The 18,549-nt window shown below is 51.5% G+C and overlaps 1 protein-coding gene across 1 annotated transcript in view; it reads left to right on the forward strand.

Annotated features, from left to right (window-relative positions):
• Positions 1-16,310: 16,310 nt before the first annotated feature.
• The window catches only part of SKOR2 (SKI family transcriptional corepressor 2), a gene marked incomplete at its 3' end in the record, with an annotated part of 37,556 nt that continues 35,317 nt past the window's right edge, over positions 16,311-18,549 (forward strand). The window contains exon 1 of the mRNA XM_080714808.1: positions 16,311-18,549. This exon is cut by the window's right edge and continues 434 nt beyond it. Within this exon, the coding sequence (XP_080570934.1) occupies positions 16,434-18,549 (2,116 nt within the window). The 5' untranslated portion in view covers positions 16,311-16,433.

Below are 18,549 nucleotides of genomic sequence, written 5' to 3' on the forward strand. Positions count from 1 at the left end.
ATTATATCCTAACTTCCCTTGCTTCATTAGGGAAGGGGAAAATAAAGGAAGACCATGTATTCCAATTGTCATCAACATCAGGTACAAACTTTCTGAAATATTTGCTCTCAGAATGAATAAAAATGCCCTCCTGGAGTGAGGCCCTTGGGGTACCCCAGAAACATGTAACTAGATCCCAAGCCCCCAAACCCCAAAACATACTTTTCTTTTCTTTTTCTTTTTTCTTTCTTTCTTTCTTTCTTTCTTTCTTTTTTTGGGGGGGAGGGGGGTGGAACCCAGAGGCTTTCTACCTCCGGGATACACTCCCAGACCTAATTTTTATATTTTATTTGAAAACAGGGTCTTACTAAGTTGCCGAGAGTCTCACTAAGTAGCTGAGGCTGGCTTCGAACCTGTGCAATCCTCCTGTCTCAGGGCAGGGATTACAGGCATGCCACCAGGCCCGGCAGGGATTGCAATACTTTTCTAATCACACCGCGATCTCTTCGTGTTAGGCATCCTAATCATGTGGGGCAGGGATATGATATTTATAACTTTTCATAAAGTGTGCTGGAGAAAGAACTTTCTCCAGACAAGGCCAGATAGCCAATCCTGAGGACGCTAGAAGGCGCTGTTACAGTAGGGCCCGGCGACCAGAGGAGGACCGGGCCTGCAGAAATCCTCACAAAATTCTGGGCTGAATCTTCCATCCAAGACGGGAGTCCGCTGCTCACTCTTCCCAACACCTGCCAGGAACACACACACACACACACACACACACACACACACACACACACACACACACACACACGCCAGCCGCCATGCTGAAAGCCTTTCTCGGACTGATCTACTGGGCTCGAGTTTCCCCTAAACCAACTCAAGGGAACCCAAGGAGAGCAAAGCCCTGCTTGAGCCGGGTCTTTGGTGCGTCCTCTATGATCCCGCAGCACTTCCTGCCTCCAGGCTGAGCCCGCGCAGGGAAGAGAGGCGGTAGACCAAAAGTTTAAAGACCTCCTTCCCGAAACCCTAGCCAAAGCCAAGGTTCCAAAGGGCACACTAACAGGTCAGAGGGGCCCGGTGATGCGCCCCACGCTCCTGCAGGGCGACCTGGACCAGGCTGGCTACCAGGTCCGGGACCCTCCGCCGAGAGGAAATCAGGTCGGTCAGAGAGCTTCCAAAAGCGTTGCGGCTTATGCCAGGGAACCGAGCGGCAGGATTTGTCCTGGAGCCCGAAGCCCGGAGCAGAGGCCAGTCTTGACCCCGGGAGTACTCTGCTCCCTCCTGCCGACCGCGGAAGCTCTGCGGCCCTGCGGGAGAAGTTTGCTGCGGCACCTAGGGGGCGCGACGGTCGGCGGCGCCGCGGTGCGCAAACCCGGGAAGGCCAGCGCCCCGGCGCGCGAGGGGTGTTTCTTAACCAAAGCCTCGCTCTGTAACACTCGCACCCCCCTTCTCTTTGGAAACTCCACGCTGGAGCCTGGGGAGTTAAGAGTTCGGTCCTATCCAAATTATGGGACGCTCGGAACATGCAGGTGCTCTCTCCCCAGCACCCGCCACGTTCCGGGGTGAGAGGAGAGGGACCGGTCGAGCTGGAACCCCTAGAGCTTTCTCCCTCGGTGGCTGAAAAGGAAAGACTTTAATCGTCCTCTGGTGGCCGAAACATTCGACCGCGCTGTTTCTTTTCCATACAGCGGGCTGGTCTAGAGAGCTGGTCACACCCGACAGAGAAGTGGCCCTAATCCACAGCCCCACTCGCAAGTTCTGAGAATAGAGCGGGATAATTGATGGAGCTCTGGGCTCCCCATCAAGTCTCCACTTCCGTAGCCAGCCGTCTTCCTCCCTCCCACCATCCTCTCCCCAAAACCGCGGTTTGACTTCCATGAAACTTCTCCCCTGCAGAAAGTCCAGAAGATGCTGAGGGTCGCCAAAGTTTAACTAAAGCCGAACCTCGATTCCCTCCCCCCCCCACACACACACACCCCTTTGGTCATAATGCAAATTTAAAGATTGGGAGCGTGGACCTGGCCAGTGGATTTAACCCTGTGACTTAGCCCCACACCTCCTCCTCCACCCACCCAACAGGCTTGCAAGCCCTGGGACAACACCTAGGAGACCCGGGCTGGGACGGGTCATCCCGGGGCTCGAGTGGCGCGCCTGGTGCGTGTGCGCGCGGGCGGGGGTGGAGGGAGCCCTCGGAGTAGAAGTTGGGGCCGCTGCCTCGCAAACCTGCCTCGCTCCCGCGCCACGCGTGGGCCGCCGGCGGCCTGCGAGTGTGTGGACTCCGCGGCGCACAGTCGGTCTGCGGTGCCTTCCACCCGCCAGCACCGGGCTGTTCTCTTAATGAATTACTAATGAGTTAAAATTGGGCAGCAGGCTTAATTAAAGCGTAGAGGCAATGTGTTTACCACATTGTAATTGAACTCATTAGGGCTATGGCTTTTTGTTTTTTAAGCAGCCGCCTTCCTTCTCTGCGTCGAATAATCTATGAGACGCGTTTATTAGAGGAGGAGGAGGGGGCAGAGGAGAAACAGTCCATCAATTCTTTCAATGAAAAAGACAGGAGGAGAATGGAGAGAACGCGCCGCCTCGGCTCCGCGCTGCCTCGGCGGAGCCTGGGCTAGGCCCGGGCTTCCCGGGAAGTCCACAGGGTGGGGGGACCCGGGGGGCGCTGCGGGCACTTTGGGAAGTTGCCCAGGAAGGGACTCGGCAGGAGCTGTAACGGCTGCCTTTGGGGCACCACATAGTTTCCCTAAACTCGATCCCAACCGGAGCTCTGCTCCACCTGGAACCCTGGCCCGCGCCGGGCCCACCGCAGCCCCGCGCTTCCTAAGGAGAGGGATTCGACTAGCTTTTATTTTTTAAAACCAGCCTCGGTTTGGCTCTGAAGTTTTCCATCCAGGGGTACTGAGAAGCACTCACTCTCGTCTTTTAAGCTTCCTAGCTCCCCTCTCCGAGTGCCGGAGACGCACTAAGGGAGTTGGTGGCCGGCTCAGACGCGGTCTCCTGGGCCGGCCTCGCCTCGGGTAGCCGCAACCCGGGAGACTGGGGAAGGGGTGCCGGCTCCCAGGGGCTGCCTGTGGGCGGCCCGGGAGAGACTTGCCTGCAGGCCCTGGGACAAACCTTCCCGCGGAGAGCGCGAGCTGCCAGCCCAGGCCGCGCGCGCCCAAGGAGGACTGCTCCCTCTCGCCCCCGGCCCCACTCGAAATACCGGCCCTTCAACCCTCGCCTCCTTTCTGTCCGGCTAAGACCACAGGGCACGAGGGGTGAGGGGTGTGGGGCTGGGACGGCCTCTGCGCTCTCGGCCCTGCCCTGCCCTGCCTGGCCAACAGGCGGCGTCAGAGATCTAGGTCTGGGCTGGGGAGTGGGGGGTGCGGATCTCAGCAAGCTAAACCGAGAAGCTGGGCACGAGGAGATCGACCCTCACCCCAAACTTACAAACTTGCCCAGAAAGGGAGTGGGTTCAGCTGAGGGGCTGCTGGGGAGACGTGGGACCGGACAGGGTCGCCGCGAAGGAAGGACCTGATCGCGAGTAGGATCGCCGAGGGCCGCGGGCGGCGGCGGTCCCCGCGCGGGGGAGGCAGCGGGCGCCGCGGGAGGCACCGCGCGGGGAGCAGCGGCGGAGCGCAGGACGCGCGGGAGAGCCGAGCGCCGAGGGCCAGACACCGCGCGGGCGCCGGCAGGTAAGTGGCCCTGTCCTCCGTCCTCCGCTCCCGGGCCTCTCCTTTGGAGAATACTGGGTTGAAAGGGACTCCAGGAATTTCCAGCCCTCTGCACGCTCCGCAGCTGACCCCTACCTCCTCCCCGCCCCCTCTTGCCTTAGATGCACGCCCATTCCCAAGACCCCACCTCGCACCATTTATGGATTTTGTCAAAGTGTCTCCATCCACCCTCCACCCTATCCCACCTCCTCTCTCCTCCTGACCCGGGAGGTTGAGGTAAATTGTCTCTAATTTGTTGCTAAAAGATTAATTGCAGAGGGTGGGTCGATTTGATTAAGGCAATTAATCTTTGCTTACAGCTTTCTGGAGTCACGGGGGGGGGGGGAGGACCCGAGAAAGCTAGAAAGATAAGGCGAACAAGACTTTTTGGAGAAGCTGTGGACAGCGGCTCTCCCGCCTGGGACTACCCAGATCTTCGTCCTCACACCACCCCACGGCCCGCAGCCCCAGGGCCCACGCTGGCGGTTTCAGCACCTCCAGGCATGGACAGCGACTCCCTCGGGCGAGCCTGGTAACTTCTGGTCTCCCGAGGTTACACAGAGCAGGCCACGGCCAGAGTTGAGCGCGATGAGGGGTACGCGGCCCCACTCCATCTCTAGTTCGGCCCATTAAGTTCCCTTTCGGCGCTGCTTCAAAGCAGGATCGGGTCGAATACTGTCCCCAAAACCCCTAGTCCTTTAGGGGCGGGAAAGGGAGAACTCCTCTAACCACCAGCCCCCTCCACAAGGCCTCCTAGAAAAGTTCCCAAAGCTGGAGTTTTCTCTTTCGTGAATAATTAACGCTGGTCATAAATAATTGATGGAGGCAGTGAAGAAGGAGAGAGGGAGGAGGTGGGTGAGAGCCAGGACGGCCAGAGAGATCGAAGAGTTTGTTAAAGGACCATTAAGGAAGCCTTGCTGGGAACGGCATTCCTCCGTAGATCACGCAGAGAGGTTCCACCCTGGCGTGGGGTAAAAGCAGGGAAAGGAGGCGCCCAAGGGCTTGGGGGTTGTGTGCACTACACCCCGAGCACCCACTCTGGACCTACTCTCAGAACTCTCCCAATCCCCTCTCCCCCACCGGAGATTCTTCCCAGAGCCCTGGGAACCAGTAGTCATCCCCTCCTCTCAAAGTGCTGGGGTTCTAGGCTAGGTCATAGAAACCTTGGGGATGATCCTGGGCTTGCAATGCTATTGGTTCTGCTCAAGGCTGGAGCTAGACCTGCCCAATCTCAACCAATTCAATCCCTCTGGGAGGTGTTTAGTCACAAACATCTTTCAAAGATTGCCTTACTGCATCACAAACCATGTCACTCCATTCTTTTTAAAGGATGCAAAGTGTTAGGACTCCAGTTTCCAGCTGGTTCTTTCCCACCTACCTACACTACTACCCATACTCTTCATACGGTTTCATACTCTCCCACTACCCTTCCACTGTATCCAGGTCTAGACTTCCTCTCAGAGTCTCCAGCATGCTGACCTCTGGCATCTTCCATCCATCCCAGCTCTGAACTGGGTCTCCAAGGCAGGAGTCTCAGAACCAAGAAGAAACACTTCCTTCAAGGCTCAAGGTCTATGCAGGGCATTTTGGGCTCCTCTGAGAAACACTGGCCTCTCATCCAGACAGTCTCAGAAGTTTTTAAAATGAAACTCCTGAATGTCTCCTCAGCCAAGCAAGAAGCATGATCCTCCTCACTGAGGCTAACCCAAAAGCAAAAACTTATCTTTTCTTAGTGCAACTTGACATAGGTCCTAGGAAGAAGATACCGCAGGCTGTGCTTATCACCAATGAATACGAGACTAAGCTCTTGCTTGGGCAGTGGCAGGAGCCTCTTTCTGACCTTGTCCACTGGTTAAGAGCTTCCATCATGCCCACTTCCCTAATGACTGTCTCCTGACTTCTGAGTCTACCAAATGCCAGCCTAACTTCTGATATTTCTGGGCTGAGAGTTAAGAGTAGCTCACAAAGAAGAAAATTGGTGCCCAGGTCTCAAGGAGTTTAAGCTTAGACTTTATATGAAAATTCTCTACTCTCTTCATATGATAGAAAACACTAAAACCAGTCTTACTTTTATGCTTTTATTAGTGCATTATAATTATCCATCATAAAGAGATTCTAAGTGATACACACATACATGCCTACTGTATCATTTGCTGTATTTCCCTCCTTAGCCCACCCTGCTCTCTTCTCCTCCCTCCTGTGAATATTAGTGAAATTAATGGTGATACCTTCATATATAGATATAATGCTATTTAAACTGTTTTCTTCCTCAGTTCTCCTTTTCCCTGCCCCAACTCACTCCCCTAATCCCCTTCTGCTATTCTACTATAAAATAGGTCTTATTTTCTCACCACCTCATCCCCGCTCCAACTCTGAGCTCTACCTTTTAAGAATGTGAAAGTTCTGATAGGGAAGGGAGATGGACAGAGAAGAGGAGGGTTTTAGGGAATTGTCTCTCTGCTCCACAGTCATAACAACCCTGAAGGGGTATGTAACTTAGCAAAGGGGTGGGAGAAACACAGATGGGGAGATGGCTGTCCCTGAAGAAATGGGTTGTTTACTTCTCATATAAAACATAACTCCCCCAAAGCAGGAAGTTACTGCAAACAAGTATCAATAATGAATGAATCTCCTGTAATAAAATACTTACATAATTAGCACAAGTCAAGTGGTTGCATTATCTTAACCTTTTGCAACTCTGAACTGGAAAATTTTGCTCCAGAAATCCTCAGAATGTCATTTCCATTCTCAAGAGAGAATGAGAACCAAGCACTCTCTTTCTGCCTTTCACTCTGTTATGCAATGGTTTCCCAATTCTGAACCAGAACGTAAGTACTTCTGAAATATAACAGAAAACTCTCTTTGGTGAATTCAGAACAGTCATTAACATTCAGTTTTAAGTGAATGTTAACAGTAAATAAAGAAATCTCTTGATTGTAATAGTAGTAACAAAGCAATAATTACCCAGTAGGTGGTCATCAGTAATGATAAATGTATCATTATTACTGTGTGAGTCTGGGAACTCGGTTTTGGAAACTACTTCAGACTTTTTAGTAGCATGGCTGGTTACAGAGCATTTCTTAGCCTGCAAAAGCCATATAATTTTATACACAATTTAGGTGAAAATAAATTTAAATCTGTATATTACATTTTTAATTTCAAGTTAGTAATTAAAGTTGGTTCATTATATCTCCTCTGAAACCCTCAGTGCTCATCTCCATGGTTTGTTTGTACAATTTGTTTCTAAGACACCCAAGGTTACACAGTTCTAAAAGATGGAAAATTTAATTATTTGCCAACATTAAGAGTTTGTCAATGATATCATAATGTGTCTTGAAAAAGTTTGGGATGGTATTGCCTTTGGTCTGGGGGGGGGCAGAAATCCAAGCCATTGATTTTTATTCCTGAAAATGTGGCATCCAGTGAATATTCAGAAAGAATATTCAAAAATGTTTCTATTTTTGTGTGTTTAGAAGTAATGCTTTTAGAAGTAATTCTTTTTAACACACAAACAGAATGAATTTCAACTACAGGGCTTAAGGGGTTCAAAGTGAAGCCATCACTAGCCCTGGGATTTATTTTGCTAATACCTAATTTCACCTTTTGTTACTACTGAGTTAAAGTCTATAGGCCAAAGAAGCTGAAGGAATGCTGCTTATCAGGCAGCCAAAGAACACATGAGAGTTTAATAGTAAATTAGCTGATGGGATCAAGCTTGATTGCAAAATTCTTCAAATGGGTGGAGGGATGGAGAAGAGAGAAGGAAAGAGAGAAAGATTCCTCATTTCCCCAGGAAATAAAATCTAATGTTGCTTCCACTAGTGTCAGCTGGGGAGATGTTAACTGTGTATGTATGTCATTGTCTCTCCTGTGAGATGTCAACAGACAATCTACACCCCTCCCCCACCCCACTCCCTGCCTCTCCTCTACCAGCTTTAAAAGGTTCAGCCCCACACCCTCTCTGCATCCTCCGTGTATGTTACTTCTTAAACTGCTTCCCTGAAACAAAAAGAAAAAACAGCTGTAAAATAAGTCCCAAATTCCATTTCATATACTTTGTGGTAGTTGAAGTCTTCATACAATTAAAGGCTATTTTGCAGAAATCCACCCAAATACTTGCCTTAGTTTCCTTCCCCACAACCTCTATTTTCTTGCTCCACCTTCTCTCTCCTCCATTTTTCCTCCTCTCTCCTCTCTCTTCTTTAGGAGTAGCAATCAAAGAAGGCTAGCATCATGCCTTGTTATTCACTATTATAGCAGCATCTTTGAGATGCATCTTTGCCAATGAAAACTCCATGTAGATTCCTATCCTTTTGTTGCAGCGGCCTAGGTTATTCAGGAGCAGAGACAAAAGCCTGAAGTGATGTGATCTAAATGAGCTCCGAGGTTTTCCAGCTGGGACCACCTCCATTTCAAAGGACCCCCTCCTTCCCAATGTGGGGAGGAGGGGAGTGAGTAGAGGGGGCGGGTGCATATGTGTATGCATGCAGAGAGAGAGAGAGAGAGAGAGAGAGAGAGAGAGAGAGAGAGAGAGAGAAGAGGGAGAGAGGAGAGACTGAAGAAAGCCTAGTGGGCTTCTTCCTTGTACCAGTATTCCCTTTAGATTTTGATTCATATTTGCAGGTGTGTTCAGGGAGGGCATGTATCCATGGGCTTATGTGTATCCTATCCTTGGGTATTTTGTGTGCTCTTCAATTATATCTTGGTCAACTTATTTGCTAAGTGACCACCAAGTGCACTAAGTTCATGTTCCATTCTGGATTTTTCTGGTCTAAGTAAACTATGTAAACCTGCCTGCCTTACTATATTTTAGGTTTGTGAGGACTATGAAGAAAGGCAGGTTGTATTATTTTTTTTTTAAGTCCCACAGCAATTGTTCAGATTAGTCCTCTGATCTCTGTGAACTGGTAAGGTATGAGCCTTCTCTGTCACTTACCCAAAATGCAAGCTTTCTTGTGAAAATGGTTTCCTCTGATTAAAGGAAATTAAGTCTTGATTTCTACTTCTACAGTTTCTATTTTTTTATAAAGATGCTTGTTTGAACTGTAAGAAGGGCTTATTGATTCTTACAGTGATTTGTGCATGAAGAACTCAAAGGATCAGAGGGCAAGAATTCAGGTCCTGTAAAATGTGTTCATTTCCCTTTCCTTTCCCAATTTCAGTTAAGACTGTATTCTCAGCTGGGCATGGTGGCACACGCTTGTAATCACAGCATTTAGGAGGGTGAAACAGGAGGACTGTGGTTCCCAGACAGCCGCAGCTACTTAGTGAGGCCCTTTGCAACTCAGTAAGACCCTGTTTCAAAAACAAAAGAATAAAAAATAAGACTGGGAGTGTAGAATGCTCCTGGGTTCCATCCTCACTGCCACAAAAAAGGCATTGCTGGCCCCAGAAGAGAAGGGCCTTTGTTTATAGATAATATTTTAGAAAAACCTCACATATTCAATCAACCCCAGAGTACTTGAGGTCTCTCTCATTTCTCCTATGACTTCCATCATGGATGAGTTTTCAGTTTGTTTTCGGTCCTTGGTTTCCTTCCTTATCTGAGGCAGTAGAGCAGAAACCAAGAAAGTCTCATCTGGGTTTGCTAGAAATCTGTTTTTTACAGAAAGCTTTTGGGGATAGAAAGTAAAAATTGAGATTTATTCACAATCATTCTCACTGTGTCCATTATCACTGGTAATTTTCATTAGAAGCTTACTTAAAATGGATTAAGCAAGGACTAGCTGGAGTTCTGGCCACCTGTATAGAAAACAAACACTTAGACCAATTAGGGCAGGATAAAGTTTTAATGAAAAGAGCTAATGTTCCTCCAGAGAATGTGGTTCCTCCTCTGATCACCATAAGGTAAAACGCCTTTGATGTCTTTTATTCTACAGCTACTGGCAATTTCTAGCATATCTCATAATATGATAGGCCTGGCTCTTGTCGCTGTTCTCCAAGGAAGGTGTTTTTAAAGCCATCATGTATTAAGTGACTACTGTTTGCCAAGCACTTTACATATATTATTTAATTCTCACTACACTCCTGTGGGCTGCCTATCAATCTCGTTTTGCAGATGAAGAAATTGAGGCTTAGAAAGTCTGCGTATCTGAGCAGGATTTTAGAGCTAGTAGGTGACTGGGGAGAAACTTTTACCTAGCTTCTAAATCCTCTGTATTTTCTGTATGCTGGAGTTTGTCTGTTCTGCAGTTTTCCAGTTTCTTTCTGGGCCATTTTAGTCACCTTTTGTAAACTTGGGACTAACAGAGAAATCATTTCTTGACCTCTTTGATGCAGAAATATCAGTGCCAGGAGTACTTTTTTCTGGGATGAAAACATAGTAATGTTTCTGCCTGGGAGTGAAAATGTCATGAGAGAGAATGGGAAAGAAAGCTAAAGTTTTTTGTTGTTGCTTGTTTTATTTTGTTTTTGTACTGGGGACTTAATCCAGAGGCATTGAATTTCTGGGTTTCAGCCCTAGCCCTGTTTGTTTGTTTGTTTGGTTGGTTGGTTGATTGATTTTGAAACAGGGTATTGCTAAGTTGCTGAGGCTGGCCTCAAACCTGTGCTCCTCCTGTCTCAGCCTCCCAAGCACTGGGAATACAGCCCACGGACGCCAGCTGAGGGTGATTCTTTGATCATAATTGTCAGAGGATTCTCAATTCCAGCCTTAGGGTGTGAGAAGAGGGAATGTTGTGTTTCTCATTGTAATAAATTTATATTAAGGATTTTATCTTATATTAATGTGAGGAAGGGGGTGAGTTTGTGGGAAAACTAGGTATCTCAGTCCTTGAAGATATGGCAGATGTAAGAACAGAGAGATTCTGTGCCCCCTCCCCAGCCTGCGTTTTAAGTCTACCTGGCCCCGTGCCTAGCCCCAAGCTGAATCTAGGGCTCTGATGGTTGCTGGGTGGAGGCTTCTTCCGGGATCTGCTTTGCATGATGGAGCCTCACATCGCGTCAGCACCACGGACAGCTCCTACCAGCGCTTCAGCCTCGGCCTCATACCCCTCAGGGTCCACAGCCCACTCCGAATCAAACTGCTTCCAAAGTGGGGGACAGTGGGCCCAGTCCCAGTAGGGTTTGGGTTCGTCTCAACCAATTGTTAAATCCCGTAGCTATAAACCATTTTCTGCGCTGTTGTACCATACCGCCTGAGTGCATTTGTGGAGACATTGCCTCACTAGTTCCAAGGGGGCCTGCACGGTTTGTGGTTTTCCTTTGGGTCCGGTGTCTGGGCTTCTTTACCTGTCCTTGGCCTGGGTGAACCGCAGCCGACCGGAACAGAGATACGAGTGGAAATACTTCCCTTGGTGGGGTGATATAGATCATACAAACGGGTGACACCAATTTAACCAATAAAACAATTTGAATCAATTAGCCGGCTGAGGAGGGTCCTGATGTGTAAAATGCATGTCAGCTTGAATAAGAAAGCATTGATTAACTCAGCCAAACAGCCTCCTCCACCACCAATGGCTTCTCCTCCCTGAGCCTGCCAGGGTCCCAAAGGACAGGACAGAAACTGCCAAAGAACAGGGGAAAGCCAGAAAGAGAATGGTTGAATGAGAAGAAAGCAAGAGGTCAGAGAGATGATAGGTGACAGAGAGTTGCTCACAGTCTCAAATCATGCAAATAAGCTTGTAACTCCACATTCCAACTCTGGTGTTGACTAGGGCTCTCCAGGAGCACAAAGTCTGCTGTGAACAACTAGACTCTTTTTTTTTTTTTTTTTTTTTTTTGCGGGGAGGGAGGTACTGGGGATTGAACCCAGAGGTATTTTACTTCTGAGCTATATCTTTGGTCCTATTTTATTTATATTTTGAAATAGGGTCTTGCTGAGACTGTCCTCGAACCTGCTATCCTACTGTCTCAGCCTCCCAAGTACTTTCTTTTTCTTTCTTTATTTTTGTACTGGGAATTGAATCAAGGGGTATTATACCTTTAAGCTACTCTCCCAGGCCCTGTGTTATTTTTATTGTGAAACAGGGTCTTGATAAGTTGCTGAGGCTGGCCTCAAACCTGCAATCCTTCTATCCCAGCCTTCTAAGTACTGGGATTATAGGAGTATGCCACTGCATCCTGCTCAGCGTGACTCTTCCAACAAGCTTATCTTCAGGATCCCTGGAGAAATAAAATATTGTACTATTCTTGGAATTAATCTGTGAAAGTATTTAACATTTTTCTTTCAGTAAAAAAAAAAAAGTTTTGTCTTAAAGTTTGTAGATAGTTAACCCCCAGAATACTGTGTAAATGTTTGCGTTTAAAGATTTAGGTAAGCAAGTACCACTAGGATGTGGTTTTACTTCTCAGGGTAACTTAGTATGGGAGAGAAGATAAAGATTCAGCCCCTTTTGCTTTCCAAAGAAAGATGTTTCTTAAGATCAACAAAAACTAAAACTAAAACTAAACTAGGGATCTGTGAGGGGAAAAGAAGCCTTTCAGTAAAGATGAGAACTTTGAAATAAAAAGCCAAGACCCCCCCAGGGCTTCCTCCTCAGAATGAGCAGACATTTCCCTGTAGTACATTAGTGAGAGGAGGGATAGACTTCTCATTTTCAATCCTAAAATCCTCCTTATTTTCAGGCTCAAACTTTCTAACAGTTGAGGTATTGGGAACCTTAAGCAACCCTGACACTTGCTTTGTGAGAACCCCTGAGCCCAAAGAGGAGGCCAGGAAGGAGAAAGGAGTAAGCTTGGCCCTGGAACCTTCTGGAGAGTGCATTCCTTTGGCCTTTCTGGGAAAACAATTTGAAGATGATAGCGGAGCTCTTTTGCTGAATGGGTTGGGCAAACCAAAAGCATGAGTTTTTCTTCTTGTTAAGGTAGGAGACTTTGTGGAATTGGTAGGGAGTGCTGGGTTGATTTCAACTCCTTAGGACACAGTCTAACGCATACTGTTAATGCATTTAGAAACTAGAAGATGGGTGAAAAGTTACCCAATGCAGTTTAAAACTTCTGCCCAAACATTATGGTTCCTGTGTTTCTGAAACTGTTTTCAGAATATTAATTTTTAAAAGCTATGACTTCCAAGCAAGAAGCCAGTTGATTCTCCCTGGTTTTACTTAGTGTTATGATTTCACACTTTAGCTCTCGTATTTAGGAGTGGCAAATTGGTGGAGCTGTAACCCAGTCTGGGCGGGCTTCTGGCTTAGTGGAGGCTGCTCTATTGTTTCCACAATCTGATTGCCCAACTTGGAAGCCTGCACTTCACCAGGCGGCAACAGCCATTCATCTGTGGTAGTAAAGGAAGAAGGTCACAGATCCTCCAGCCCCACCCACGCAGGTCTCAAGCTTAATGTCCTCCAAATAAGTCACTTCTGATAAACTAGTCAGCGGTCATTTTGACTCCCAAGAGCTGGTACTTAACATTTCGTGGCCTCCGAGGGTGTGTCTCACTTTGGGGAGCTGTGGAGAATTGCTCTTTCTCATCCGTGCTGTCCCCCCTTATTTTAGGGGAGAGAGTTACAAGCTCCGACATGATCATCTGGGAAATTTACTTTTCGAAGGGAGTTGGAAACCTCTTCAAGGGCTAGTCAGGGTTGGGAGCCTTCCTGAGTCCCCCAGCCCACCTTTCCCTCCTGCTGAGGTGGCCTGCAGAGATCTTGTGAAGTGGCTTAGAGAACTATCCCAAGGGAAGTTAATGGATGAATGTGTCCGTCACATACTGGGGTCCCCACCCCATTGTAAAATAGAGAAGAATGCAGTGACTCTCTGTATCTTGTCCTAAAAAGCAAATGCATATGCAAAAGTGGAGACAGTCTTCATGCTTTTTTTTGCAGGTTTCAAACTGGGCACCCTAGGTGGAAATTTCTCTCCTTTTTCTCATTTCACAGTGTTTCAAAAGAGGCTCTGAAACGAAACTATTCTCCCGGATTTTATACCGTCGGAGACACAGAGAGGTTACTGGTTTGCACCGTGTGTCAGTGGAATCATTCATGACAGAGGGTAACTTAAAAGAAAGAAAGGAAGGAAGGAAGGAAGGAAGGAAGGAAGGAAGGAAGGAAGGAAGAATAGCGAACAGGCAGGCATACAGTTCTTCTGGAGGCGTTATTCCAGAATCCAGCGTCTCCTGGATCCAGGTCCCCGGGATGAGTGCAGACCTTTCAGCCTTCCACTCCTAAATCAGATCTGCGGATGCAACACCATGGCTGTGTTTTGGTTGGGGAGGTCGTCGTCAATTTCAGGTTAGATAGGTGGTAGCTTTCGTGCTTGCTGAGGAAAGATCTCTGTGCGCCTCGCTGCCGCTTTCGCTCTCCCCCTCCCTCCCAGTAGCATGCCAGCCCTTTAATGTGGAGTGTCAGGGAGACGGTGACGTCACCCTGCCCGCTGGGTGGCGTCCCCTCGGTCCGACACGAGTTCAGAGACAGAGAAAGGCGCTGTCAGACTGCGCTCCACTTGGGGCTCGCCTGCCGCGGGCTTCCACGCGTCCACACTTTTTGCGGTCTAGGGGACACCCCGCCGCAGTTCAGGCCCTCATTTCCCCCACCCCCAGTCGGGGTTGGAGCGCCATTAGCTCGCACCAGCGCCCGGATCTTCGCGCCGAGCCCGCCGGAGTCCCCGCCCGCTGGATTCGAGGACCCGCTTGGATGCTTCGCCTCCGAGCGCCCTCGGAAGATGGGCCGGCAGCCACGCGCCTAAAGACATCTAGGGGTTACCAGGTACTGCCCGACCCCGCCGGCCCTGACTCGGCACGCAGCTAGGAGTCGGCTGCTGGACGTCCCCAGCGGGGGAATTTTCCGTTCGGTTGCGGGTCGGCGGCTCGCTTCGGTGGGGATGGGTTTGGAGCCGAATTAAGTTGAGATCCGGGGCTACTGGGCCAGGTAGGGAAGTCCCTCCGTTTCCTTTCTCAGTTCAACTAACTTTTAATTGTCTCTCTCTTCTCCACCCTTAAATCGTGCCCCAGCCCGAGCCTTCCTATTTTTGTCTATATTCTGACGGGACTTTCTGGAAGGGGTTGGGATAAGAGTGGAGAACACGAGGAAGAGATAACTTCTTCGGGGTCTATGGCCGCTAAAGCTCCTAATCGGAATCCGGCCCGTCGTGCGCGTTTCTGGGGTAGCGAGAGTTCGCGTTATCCCAGGTTCTTATTGAGATAAGAGGAATTTTGTTGGGGAGGGAAAGGAGTTCGTTCTCGGAAGGAGGTTAAAGCTGGTTGTGTGAAACTCGGGTATCACTCTACCTAGGGGTGCCATTTAATGCCCGGTCCCCTGGCGAGGTTGTCTTGGATGAATCCAAAGTGACCAGCCAGGCCCTCCTCTGGCTTCATCGCGTTGAGGCCTTCCTGGAGGCCACGGGATGTAATGAGAGCCGAGGATCTGGAAGGCTGCAGGTCAAAGGAGGCCCTGAGGGCCCAGGAAGGGGCAAGGGGATGGCCTTTTGGGTGCGAGTGTATGCTCTGAAATCGCTGCAGTAAAATTCGAAATACTTGTCTGAGAACGGCTCTCCTCCGGCCACCAGTGTTTTTCCAGGGCAAAGGATAGCTTTGGCCTATGCCCTGGACATTAGCCATGGAAAGGTGACTGGCTGCTTCCGTAGGGGACCCACCAGTTGGCCTGCTTTGATTTACCAGCAATGTCGCCAAGGTGTCTTGCTTTCCCTTCCTATTATTTTCAACTCACTGGTATTTCCCCTCATCGTGGCATTCCGTTGGCCAGAGATGAAATCAAGATTTTTGGTCTCAGATCCAATTTTAATGCTCCCAAGATGACCTACTCTGGGCATTATCTTGACGGTGGGGCACCTTCCCCCCTAAAGGAATACAACCACCAACATGGACCAAAAAGGTCACCAAGTGGTTAGCATTAAACTAAAGTTGCCTCTTGAAGTCCACCAACAAGGATCCTCAAGAATTGTTTACTCTGTGTCTGGTTCTAATTGATTGGCCTATACCTGTTCCTTGTCATAGAAATGAGAAGAAAACAGTTTCTAAGTGTTTACAGGTCTTCATCTTTTCAAGCTACCTAGCTGTATCCAGGGCTACTTTGTGAGTTCAACAAATGGGTGTTTGAAAATTTGAAAGCGAAACACTCTATTTGGGTGTGATCATGTATGTGGTGGTGTGCACTTTTTCACCACCACCCCCAAATTTTCTAATTACCAAAATATCTTATGGCAAGGATTGGGGGGGATTTCGTTTTGATTTAATAAGCTGTGTTTCAACCAGTAGTGAATTTCCCCAAGGAAACCACAGATACCACAAAAATCACTTTAAAAAAGGTTTGGGTTTATTTTTCAACCAAAATCAATTCATTTCCAAGCAAATTCAAATGGTTTCTCTCTTTAAATTTAGATTTTTAATGGCCAAGCCCCAGTTTACCATAACTTTTATAATCTGACCAGTTACAGATGTCCTTACCTTGTCATTTCTAGTGAACACGTGATTTTATTGCAATAGCTTTCATAAATCCAGAATAGATCTTGAATTTGTTAGGAACTGTTTTTAATGAGAATATATTTAATAAATATAAATTTACTTTTATGTTTAGGACGGAAGAAAATTCGCTTCCAACAAATCACTACTGTCTAAAGGACAGCCTTAAAGAAAATTAAACGAGACATTTATTTGAAAACAGGGTCTCACTGAGTTGCTGGGGCTTTCTTGTGTTTAAGACTTGGTCATCTGCCTAGTTTATGATCAGTGTCTTAACCAAAAAAAAAAAAAAAAAGTTTTTGTAATTCTTCATTTAAAGGCTCACCTCCCCTCAAACTCCTCCAAATCAACATTTTCTCCTTTTAGTCTCCAGGGCAAACTCGGAGGGCTCGGCCCGGGAGGAGGAGATGGCTTCCAGCCCGCTGCCGGGGCCCAACGACATCCTGCTGGCGTCGCCGTCCAGCGCCTTCCAGCCCGACGCTCTGAGCCAGCCGCGGCCGGGCCACGCCGGCCTCAAGCCCAACCAGGTGGGCCAGGTGATCCTCTACGGCATCCCCATCGTGTCGCTGGTGATCGACGGCCAGGAGCGCCTGTGCCTGGCGCAGATCTCCAACACGCTGCTCAAGAACTTCAGCTACAACGAGATCCACAACCGGCGCGTGGCGCTGGGCATCACGTGCGTGCAGTGCACGCCGGTGCAGCTGGAGATTCTGCGGCGCGCGGGGGCCATGCCCATCTCCTCGCGCCGCTGCGGCATGATCACCAAGCGCGAGGCCGAGCGCCTGTGCAAGTCGTTCCTGGGCGAGAACCGGCCGCCCAAGCTGCCCGACAACTTCGCCTTCGACGTGTCGCACGAGTGCGCCTGGGGCTGCCGCGGCAGCTTCATCCCCGCGCGCTACAACAGCTCGCGCGCCAAGTGCATCAAGTGCAGCTACTGCAACATGTACTTCTCGCCCAACAAGTTCATCTTCCACTCGCACCGCACCCCGGACGCCAAGTACACGCAGCCCGACGCCGCCAACTTCAACTCGTGGCGCCGGCACCTCAAGCTCACGGACAAGAGCCCCCAGGACGAGCTCGTCTTCGCCTGGGAGGACGTCAAGGCCATGTTCAACGGCGGCAGCCGCAAGCGCGCCCTGCCGCAGCCCGGCGCGCACCCCGCCTGCCACCCGCTCAGCTCGGTCAAGGCGGCGGCCGTGGCGGCGGCGGCGGCCGTGGCCGGGGGCGGCGGCCTCCTGGGCCCGCACCTGCTGGGGGCGCCCCCCCCGCCGCCGCCGCCGCCGCCGCCGCCGCCCCTGGCCGAGCTGGCGGGCGCCCCCCACGCCCCCCACAAGCGGCCGCGCTTCGACGACGACGACGACTCGCTGCAGGAGGCGGCCGTGGTGGCCGCGGCCAGCCTCTCGGCCGCAGCCGCCAGCCTGTCGGTGGCCGCGGCCTCGGGGGGCGCCGGGGCGGGCGCGGGGGGCGGCTGCGTGCCCGGCGCGGGGGCCGGCGGGGCGGGGGCGGCCAAAGGCCCGCGCAGCTACCCGGTCATCCCGGTGCCCAGCAAGGGGTCGTTCGGGGGCGTGCTGCAGAAGTTCCCGGGCTGCGGGGGGCTCTTCCCGCACCCCTACACCTTCCCGGCCGCCGCCGCCGCCTTCGGCCTGTGCCACAAGAAGGAGGACTCGGGCGCCGCCGCGGAGGCGCTGGGGGCGGCGGGCGCGGGGGCCGCGGGGGCCGCGCCCAAGGCCGGCCTGTCCGGGCTCTTCTGGCCGGCCGGCCGCAAGGACGCCTTCTACCCGCCCTTCTGCATGTTCTGGCCGCCGCGGACCCCCGGCGGGCTCCCGGTGCCCACCTACCTGCAGCCCCCGCCGCAGCCGCCCTCGGCGCTGGGCTGCGCGCTCGGGGACAGCCCCGCCCTCCTGCGCCAGGCCTTCCTGGACCTGGCCGAGCCGGGCGCGGGGGCCGCCAGCGCCGACGCCGCGCCGCCCCCGGGCCAGCCCCCCGCGGTGGGCGCCACCGGCCCGGGCTCCGGCCCGCCCGCTCCGGCCGGGGGCGCGGGCACTCGCGACCCGCTCTTCGAGTCGCCCCCGGGCGGCAGCGGCGGGGACTGCAGCGCGGGCTCCACGCCGCCCGCCGACCCCAGCGCGGCCGCGGCCGCCGGGGCGACGCCGGCCGGGGCGCCCCACCACCCGCACCTCCTGGAGGGGCGCAAGGCGGGCGGCGGCGGCTACCACCACTCCAGCGCCTTCCGGCCCGTGGGCGGCAAAGACGACGCCGAAAGCCTGGCCAAGCTGCACGGGGCCTCGGCGGGCGCGCCGCACTCGGCCCCGGCGCACCACCACCACCACCATCACCACCCGCACCACCACCACCACCACCATCACCCGGCACAGCCTCCGTCGCCGCTGCTGCTGCTGCCCCCGCAGCCCGAAGAGCCGGGTTCCGAGCGCCATCACCCCGCCCCGCCGCCGCCGCCGCCCCCGCTGGCCCCGCAGCCACACCACCGCGGCCTTCTGTCCCCCGGGGGAACCAGCTGCAGCT

This window comes from Muscardinus avellanarius (genome assembly GCF_963383645.1).
Source record: "Muscardinus avellanarius genome assembly, chromosome: 17".
Taxonomy (NCBI): Eukaryota; Metazoa; Chordata; class Mammalia; order Rodentia; family Gliridae; genus Muscardinus; species Muscardinus avellanarius.